This window comes from Hydractinia symbiolongicarpus, chromosome 1 (assembly GCF_029227915.1).
Source record: "Hydractinia symbiolongicarpus strain clone_291-10 chromosome 1, HSymV2.1, whole genome shotgun sequence".
Classification (NCBI taxonomy): Eukaryota; Metazoa; Cnidaria; class Hydrozoa; order Anthoathecata; family Hydractiniidae; genus Hydractinia; species Hydractinia symbiolongicarpus.
Genome location: NC_079875.1, coordinates 17,273,990 through 17,283,821, shown reverse-complemented (window position 1 = coordinate 17,283,821; position 9,832 = coordinate 17,273,990). Strand labels below are relative to the sequence as shown.

The window sequence follows — 9,832 nt, the reverse complement described above, 5'->3', positions numbered from 1 at the left end:
TTATGTTAAGCTCTTCCTGAGATATCGATCGTTAGTTGTTGTTGGAGTGGAATTTTCTTGGTAATTTTTTTGTTCCTCCTATCATTAAGCATTGCTTCCATTTTTTCACGAGATGATGCAACCACGCCCACTGCTGGTGTTGATGATGTTGGTTCACTTTCATCAGCATTGCTTCCTTCATCAGTCAAAAATCCTGTGTCCATCAAATCTATCTATAATTGATTAAAGATAAGCTTTCTCAAACTATTGATTCCTCGCTTTGATTTGAAACAACAGTTTCTACCCCTGACTCCATTGACTCAGTAGCTGAAGACATATAATATCGAAAAATGTCCCAACCACCCTTTGTCACTTTTCTGCCTCCATCGAGGGCTTTGCTGTATATCACACAGATTCTTTTATTTTTATGCTCATTCTGTCCTTTGTAAATTCGCTTTTGTCATGAGGTAACTCCTCTTTTTTTTCTTCCTCTGGATTAGAGTAAACAAAGTTGTTCTTCATGATGTCATACTTTTCCTTGATTATCTCCCAATCAATTCCATTGTATATATTTTTATGTTTTTAGAGTCTAGCACGGTTTCAAGAAGTATAGTTGAACCTCATCGTCTGTCCAAACAAGGTTTTCAGAGTTTTTTTTTTTCTTGTCCACTTTTTTTTTTCTTTTCTTAAGGCATGTTTTCACTTTTCTTCCTTCTTAAGGAAAAGCTTCTCATGATACAACGAAACATTTTCTATAAGTCAGTAATCTTTGATCTCTAATATTTGCGTTTTTGTATCAAAGCGGAATTCTTGGTTGAAAGCGGGAAAGTAGCATCAGTGTAAACGTAGTATTAATTATGACGCTATTAAACATCTTATTTATGTTTTCAGTAACTTAATTTTAAACGAGATAATGCATAAAGAAACATGCACTAAACAAAGATATTTTTATGGGGCTTATCTCACTCATGGAAAGAAATATATAACTTTTTTAAATTAAATTTAGTTATGTTAAATTTTGAGTGTTATGAGGCCTTTAATTTTTTTTCTTCATATTTTAAAAACGAGTTTTTATCATGGAATTTCCTGCCTTTTCCGACAAGAAAATATATGACATCAAAATTGCTTTGATGTTTGCTGCTTTGAGCACAACTTCTTGTTTAAGAATATATTTGCGTAGTTGATTGTTTAACCTTGTGTATTAAATCTTAAGCCTCATATTAAAGTTATTTGACTGTTTTCATCAGCACAAAAAGATGACGTGTTTTGATAAACGCTTGCTCACTTTGACAAAATTAGAGACATTGTCTGTATGCGCACACGCAAACAGAAAAGCTATTGAGCAAAAATTGGGAAAAATGGAAACGAGCCTTAACACGTGAATCAGGTGGAAAGAGATATATTTTCTTAATATATAAATATACTTATGTTATCATTAGGGTTTCAAGGTTCTGTTTTTAAATGTGCCTCCTCCCCACCCTTTAAATTAAAATCCTTGGAGATATCTGCCTATGTTTACTGTATATATACTTTTTTAGAGTTAAGGATAATGACATCTGTAAAAATTCCACCAATTAAAACTGGAATTGAGTTTTTAGCGTCTTCTCATTTCCATATTGGTAATGAGAATCGATGGTTAAAGAAAGACCCCCTAGCTTATAAAAGTACGTTTAAAAATGACTACACTACTCAAGATATACGTAAGCATGAACCAGTTAAAATTCCTCCACCATCTGAAATCATGCATAAGGATAACAGGATATTAGATCAATGCTCTGTTACGCGACAGCAATTTGTTCCAAAAGTTGTGCCAGATGATAATTACTTTAAAAATTCATTGACAAAAACAAATTTTAAAATGGATAGAGATGATCGAATTGAAGCTTTTCGAACGACACATGGTGTGTATTATCCTGCAAAACCACTGTCAAAGAATGATGAACTATTTAATTTGATGGAAAGCCATATATGCCATGGTAAGCCAACAAAAAGAAACTCAAGAAGTATTTTTTGGAGTTTGTATTTTTCTTTCTGGCATTACTGAGAACAGTTAGCTTTGTCTGCAAGAGTTTAAATAAGATGTTTTATAAGGAGGGGTACATTTCTGTTGAAGTCAGTAATTGAGAAGTTGACATTACATGTACATATGGAGCATAAATATTGTTATGGATAATTGTTTAACCTTGTTTAAAGGTGATATATGGAAAGAAAAATGGCCTGAAAGCAGTTATTGTCAGGACTTTCAAAGCAAACCTTTGTCAAGAAGACTAGAGACCTTCAACAACACATTTGCTGACGCAAAACCAATCCAAGGGGATCCTAGAAGTCATGGGTGTGAAGAGATGTTTAATACATCGAGTCGGCTGTTTTTTCCTGTGCATAGTAGAAAGGAAAAGATTATTGTTCCAAACAGCACAAAGGTTTATTTTTTGATATTTTAAAGTTAAACAAATGATACTGTTACAGAATATTAATGTTGATGTTAATGATGTTCTTTTAACAAATTAAATATTTTTTACTTAGTGTTAAATAGATGTGAAAATTGTTTTGATATGTCATTGAATTATTATACAAGTTGTATTTATATGTATTTTTGTCATGGTGTTTCTTTTTGTTTACTATTAGAAAATCCTACCTACCTGCTTCTGATTTTTTCATTGTTTATCACGATGTTGCAAGTACCAAATTTGTGTCAGATAGAAAATAATTGGGGGTGGAGGAGAAAAGGAAATGGATTCACACTACATAGATAATAAACCATAACCTGCATTTTCCTTTCTCTTTAGTATCCTCAGACTATGCTTCCATGCGGTGATAAACTTCCACTTGTGTCTACACACCAAGAAGCATTTAAAGACAAGTTTGAAGTCTCTGCAGCAATTTTTGATCGAGACAAAGCCTTATCTAATCTACAGAGAACAACTTTTAAAATTGGTGATAACAGACTTGATTGTTTTCAAACAACTACAGATGATTGTTACACCTTTAAAAAAAGACATAATGGTTTGTTGTACTGCCTGTTTGTAATAGAAAATCTTATGTCTGCTGTTACAGAATAGCCTTAAACTTTTTTATGTTGATGATCAACTCATTGACAATTCACTATGTCTAAAAATAATACAGTGTGATTTTTTTTGTTTTTGTTTTGTATTTAAGAAATGTAAAAGCTTTTTTTGTTTTAAAGGGAAATTTAACCAAAAAATGTTCTTTTTATAATAATTCAGCAAGTCCATATCACGAAATCACCAAAAAAATTAACTTCTCATTATAAACTAGCTAAAATTTTAAAGATTGTGTATAGGTGAAAGGCTTAAGGGCTGAATTAAGCCTTCAGCTGTCATGTTTATTATTTCTGTTAGAACTTTTGAGAAAAAATATTAGTATTATTACCACAACAAGACAAACTTGTTTGTGTATTGTGTATTGTGTCTCAGCGTACTATGAAGCCCACTTTCAGAATACATACCTAGAAATATTTGTAAGCAGGCTGTGGTATATACATTGGAAAACAAAATAAGGGAAGATTATTTGGCCATATATTAAAAATGTCAGTCAAACGCAAAAAGATTGCAGGGAGGAAAAATTCAACATGCACAACACATAAAGAATTAACTAACTCACTTTATAAAGTATTTTTTTTTAAATTAAAAAAAAAAACAGAGAAGGTAAAAAAAGCACCTAGAAGAATCATCAGAAGAAGTTTGCAGAAAGAAGTTTTGAATTTGTGTTCATTCTGACTGAACGTTCTCTTTATAGGAACAACTTTTCAAACACATTATATCATAAACCGCACTTGATTCAGCTTTTTTATATTTTACTTTAAAAGGAGGTAAAATTTTTCTTGTTTGAAGTATAAAACAAAACTAAAATTTTGAAGCTATTTACTTTTGTTCTATTGATATTATAAAAAAATATTTTGGGGGTAACTTCCCTTTTTAATATAACTGTATGTAACTCCAGTTATTAAATTCCAAAGTTGATATAACAGAAGTTGCATTTTTTCAACAGCAAGCAAATCTGGAGATTTTAAAATGAAATGTGCTTTAGAGTTTCTCCAAAAAATGTTTTCTGACTAGAAATTAATGACAGCCTAAAAATAAATGGCAGTCCCAAATGTAGTACGGATCCTTTCCTTATCCTCCCCTATCTTTATTGCACTTCATCTTCACGTTTGTTACTAATATTTTACTGTATATTCATATTTTAATGACTACTTCAAAGATGGGTTAAGTCACATTTATAGTAAGTAACAAAATTATAAGATATAAGTCTCTTAGTGCGTACTTCATTCTGTTTAAGACTTCAGTGTTTCTGAAGTGATACGTGCACAAACTAAAAGGTTTTTCTCAAATTCGCTATTGTAGTAAGCCTTTGTGTTATTAGCTAGGCAGGAAAACGATCCACATGAATTTGCCTGGTACTACTCACAGCGAAAGAAAGAGAGAGAGAGACTGTGGACTGCGCGAGAGCATTATATTTCAATTTTTTTTATAAGGAGGTGATGCTTCAACCATGAGAAAGTCGACTATATCAAAAAGTAATGTTCCTGAAGTATGTACAGATTCGCTTGCAGCTATGTCAAGCATTAACCGTACTGATTATACCGCAGTATGTATTCAATTATATTTGTTAGAACATTGCACTTCCTGCAAAAGGAGCTAAATGTTTGCAAACAAGTACACTTCTACTCAAGAATTTGCTTTTAGTCTTTGTGTTTTATGGTATTTATAAAGTTGTATGTGGTTTAAAGGCTGTTTCGATTCTCACTTTGGACACAGTCTTTGCAAAGCGTTGTCTGCTGATTTGAAACTTTGAACTCTGCACAAGTAGTGAGAAAGAGTAGTCAAATAATCAAAAAATTAGTAATCAGGCAGTAATATGGACAGCTAGTTTTGTGTTGTTTTGAATTCTTTAAGCAATATAACTTTGAAACAAATACTTAGACTTATTTACCATATGGATTACTGAGATGTCCAAACGCCCCTTTAATGGTTTTTGTGTATCTTTTCCGTAGTGTTTTCAGCCTTAAGTGTTTGATCCAGTTCATCATATTTCTGACTCTGTGGGAAACATTTTGCTTAAGTTATCTAGACAAGAATTTTATTTAAAAGCATATAAAGTATTAGTATATTTCGGGTCAGTAGGCAATTAAATATTTGATATTTTAGCCTCCTCGTGACTATCGCTGCCATATTGTCGATGGCTCGAATCTTCACACTATTTCAGATATATCATTTGGCAACTCTTTAAAACCTTCTTACAAAACAACTATGGACACAAGTTTTCCTTTCAAAGTTAGTAAATACAAAAAAGTTTGTGCAGATAGAAGCCATAGCAGTATTCCTCTCAAGTTTTATGGTGTGTAATTTTCAGTTAGTATATATAGTATTTTAGTACTTTGAAAGCTTAAATTTTCTTTTGTCTGTAAATCTTTTGTTTAATTAATGTAAAAAATTGATATATTTGTTTATGGGTGAATGGGCTCTAGACCAGTTGTGATTATCCATAGTGCTTTTTACAACGATCGCAATTTTTGTTGCATAATAACACTTCAAGTTATTGATGTGGAGAAAGCAAACATGTAGCTAAGGCTAATCTTGACTTGACAGGTCGAGTTCGCCACTTTGTAAATCACCATCGTGTTACTAGTCAAGAATGTTTTGAATGTATAAAGCAGAAAATCAATTTCTTGATGGTGCGTTCACCATGATTATATTGACACACCTTATTTAAACTATTCTTTTTTTTTTAGATAATGCACCTGCATCTTCGTCATATAGATTAGAATATCTTCCAAAAAAAGGTGTAAAGAAACTTGTTCCAAGTGCTGCCGGCTTAGAAAATGTAAGTGTTGACAGTTGTATTTTGCAAAGACAGGTTGTGGAGACTGTCTGTCTTTACAAGCTAGTGTAAACTTGCTGAAAATACGATAGCTTGTAAAGTGACCGTGTTTTAAGGATAAAACGTGTGGACTAACTGTGTTTTTAAGTCATAACGTGTAAACTGACCGTCTTTTAAGAATAGAACGTGTGTTAAGGAGACAAAACATTGCTTCTTTTTGTTGTGTTTTTACTTTTAAAATAAAAATTATGAACCGAGTTCTATAGCTTTTGATAATTGACTAATTTGTTTTTTTTGGCTAATAAGAGTAATTGTCAAAAATTGATAAAACGAAATTTAAAGGCTGCTACGTGATCTAAAAAAAAGGCGTTAGAAATAGGAAAAAAGTAAACTCGCGAAAATACTTCTTTGTGAAGAAAAAGCTAGCGAAAGCGGTTCAAACTTAATGCACACAAATATTTTGACTTTATAGTTGATCAAATCGCATATCAGTGAACCAATCTCAAACATCCGCGAATTTAAAAGCACCCATAGTGATACATACAGACCGAAGCAACGGGTAGACGTCCAACTGGATGTTAGTAGGTTACAAAGAAGTTCTGTTCCGATTGGTACACTTCGTTATTAATACCTTTTCACTGTTTTTTATATGTTTCAAACTTTTTGTATGTATAAAGTATGGTAAATAATAAAACGCCTTAACTACAACAAAGAAAGTTTTTAATTTCTTCTGTGTAATGGCTCGGTTTGGCTGTTATTTCCTTGAAAGCTAGTTTCCGTATGATTGGATTCTCCGCTGTGCTTTTGTGCAAAAATCAGTAGTGCTTTAATTCTTTAGGTGATATGGTAAAGAAGAGATTGTTCAGTAAACTACATTTATACTTACTGTATATCAAAGGCCAAAATCTAGGCAAATTGTATCTAAAATCTCGTCCTGTTTGATCACCAGGAAGACTTTAAGGCATGTTAAGAATAAGTTTTGTAACACATCCAAATGTGTGTGATTTTAGATTCACCTTCGTCGTGGGTATCGTCAAAAAAATAAATAAAACAAATACTGACACAAATCAATATTGTCTGTAGCTGTTGTCAAATAGTTTTTCTTGCTGACTTATTTTTTAGTCTTTTTGTTGCCAGTCAAACAAAGGCTTTATCATGAGGGAATATTTTCATGCCAGAACTATTTGTAACAATATCTTCGCGTGTCGTTGCGTAGTTTTTTTATCCTGGCTGGTTTATTCTATGTTAAAAAACAGTCAACGAGGCGTCTCTGATAGCCGAGAGGATGCTAAGAGCATTATTAAAATAAAAAAACAACAACATTTTTTTCCTTTTAAGATTTCCAACATATTGTGAACAAGCTTTTGAGCAAAAAGATCTGATAAGGAGGTCCATTCATCATCTGATATATCATTGAAATCGGTGTCTCACGGCGTCGTTGGATTGATTCAGTGTTACACTTTTCTTTCATTTAATTGTATCGTTATGTCTTACATTAACAGAAACTATAAATGTTCCTGTGCAATTATTTACAGTCAGTGACACATTATGAATAAAGTTAAATAGCTTCTTATAATAACGTTGTAAATATCTCTCGCCTGATGAAACTAAAAATATGTTGAAATGTTTAGTAAAAGAAAATATTATTTTGCTGATTTGCTGTGTTTTGTTCAATGTGTTTTAAAAGCCTACGAGTGTTGCTACCTCTGCCATAAACTACTGAGGCAAACAAGATTTAATCGGCAGCCTATTGACGAGGTATATTGCGAGGACTGTTTTGCACAACTTATGTATTATGGTGTTCGACAGTGTAGAATTTCTACGACCAGTACTTTTTATTGAGTCAAAATCAATCCAATATGGCGGTCCTCATATTAAAAGTCATGTTAGTTGTTCTGTAAGAAAGGTTTAAAGAGTGGCCAAAGGGGAAATCAATACAGCAAGATTCGACAACGAAATTACTTGTATTATTATTTGACTAAAATCTGGTAAATTAACACTGTCGTAAACAATACATATGAAATTTAACGGAGTCTCACATAGTATATGCTCAAGTATCAACAAAACCGCTTGCAGTGAGTGCAAAGCTTTGAAGCTGTATTCCAAAGGTACGCAAAATTACGAATGTATTAGCTAGCTTAAAACAGATTACCAATCATTTGAAAAACGAATTTAGACATCGCTTAATGTGTATTCTAGGCTTTTAACAACAAGAATTGGCCAAGATATTTTCTACAAAATTAGAAAATCGAGAAAGATATCCATTTTACCAGGCTTCTTCTATGTCTAATTGTTTCTTGCATGTCCTTGGTAGTTCTTCCTCAATCTTTTCCTGGATATGCTTCTTTCATTCTGATTTCGTCATAGCTTTAACATTGCCAAGTTACATTCTAATTCTCCTTACATCATCCATTTTGTCCACTTTTCTTTTGGTCTTCTATTATCTGCTTTTCAAGCCCTTTATCTTCAGACTTCATCATATTTTGATACAGCATCAATCTTTGATTGGTAATTCTTCTCCCCGTGGCTAATAAGCCCATTTCATTCACTAGTTCCGTGTATGGTCTTGTTATTGGAAGTTTTAGTAGTTTTTTCCACAATTTTTTCTTTCATTGCTTTCAGCCTCTTTCTTTGCCTTTTTTTTATTTCCGTCTAACATTCTATATTGTGGAGCCTATTACAAATTTTTTATACAATAGCAGTCTGGTTTCTGTGGCCATTTTCCCAACTAGTTCTTCTTTTCTAATCTTGCTTGCTTTATTTATAGTTGCTTCAATTTGCTTTTCCAATTCATCTGTCTGTGCCTCGATCGTTTCATCCTGTCCAATCCAATTCCTCAGGTATTTATGTTTTGTCTACCCCTTTTTCGTCAGTATGTCTATATTACTGCTTTTTTTTCTTATCTACCAGTTCTTATTACCATGTATTTTGTCTTTTCCATGTTGCAAGTAATTTTTTTATTTATTTTAACTTCTACAAGGTAAGGTTTTTCCCACTTCCTTTATTGTCTCTCTTGTCCTAACTGCTTCTATATCATCTACAAAAAACTAGTGTTCCCAATTCCATGTTCGGTTATATGATTGATTTTGGTGACTTTTCTTCTACTTCTTTTACTTTTAAGGTACTGCTGCAGCATAGCTGTGTTCCAAATATTGTTTCTTGCTTCACCAAGTTTATACTTTTTATTTTGCATGCGTCTCCAAGTGGTGTATAACTTTCATCATTGCTTTTTTGTTTATACATTAATGCTGCCTCCCTTTCTCTCAATCCATCTTTGTTAGGTCTGCGATACAGTCCTCTAGTCCAAGTTTATCAAAGCCATTTTCTGCATCCGCAAACAATATGTGTTACTTTTAATCGATCTGTTTTTGTCCATTATTGTCATTATTAAATAGCCAGTTGTCTTTTGTGGATCTTTTCTTTCCCCATTTTTATTCTAATAATCTCCATTGTGTCCTGTATTTCTTCTAGGACAGTACTGATACTACGATAGTTGTCAACAAAATTTCCCTACTGTTTTTTAGGCCCTTGTCGTTATGCACTTTATTCTCATGTTGTGCCACTGTTGAGGTATCTCCAGCGTTCCAGAATTTTATTATTTAGTACCTGCGTTGATCTTACCATTTTTGCTCTCCTTATTTTATCATTTTGTTAAACCATCCTTCACAATCTTCTACTTTTCTTTGCTTTTGGTGCATTGATAACTTTTTCTACAGTTTCCTTTTTGATTTTGTTTTTGTTTTGTTCTTCCGCCTTGTCCTTCATGTCCTTAACTACTTTTTCTCTTTTTCATCAATTTCTAATTTATGCTGTTTGTCTTGTTGGATTGTAAATAATTATTGGTAGAATTTTCCATATACTTCTTTGATTTCGTCAAGCTTTTTCATGTCTGTTATTGTTTCTTTCCTTCCCCCATTTAATTTTGCTTCTGAATTCCCAAAAACGTTCTTGCTTTATGGTTCCAACTTTTTAAATTTTCTACCACCTTATGAATTTTTCTGGTATTTCTTTC

The 9,832-nt window shown here is 32.5% G+C and overlaps 1 protein-coding gene across 1 annotated transcript; it reads left to right on the top strand.

Moving 5' to 3' along the window:
- LOC130656857 (uncharacterized) lies at nucleotides 1–6,536 on the top strand. The gene is made up of 7 exons (XM_057459832.1): nucleotides 1–1,955; nucleotides 2,173–2,399; nucleotides 2,766–2,982; nucleotides 4,475–4,587; nucleotides 5,148–5,337; nucleotides 5,732–5,823; nucleotides 6,293–6,536. The coding sequence occupies exons 1-7, from the start codon at nucleotides 1,406–1,408 to the stop codon at nucleotides 6,446–6,448; spliced, it is 1,545 nt and encodes a 514-aa protein (XP_057315815.1). The 5' UTR covers nucleotides 1–1,405; the 3' UTR covers nucleotides 6,449–6,536.
- The last annotated feature ends 3,296 nt before the right edge of the window (nucleotides 6,537–9,832 follow it).

Bases quoted from the DNA above. Each gene is read 5' to 3' on its own strand.
- LOC130656857 (XM_057459832.1), top strand. From the start codon at position 1,406: ATGTTATCATTAGGGTTTCAAGGTTCTGTTTTTAAATGTGCCTCCTCC. The intron at 1,956-2,172 runs GTAAGCCAACAA...CCTTGTTTAAAG, and splicing joins GGAAAGCCATATATGCCATG to GTGATATATGGAAAGAAAAA. The intron at 2,983-4,474 runs GTTTGTTGTACT...TTTTTTTATAAG, and splicing joins CTTTAAAAAAAGACATAATG to GAGGTGATGCTTCAACCATG.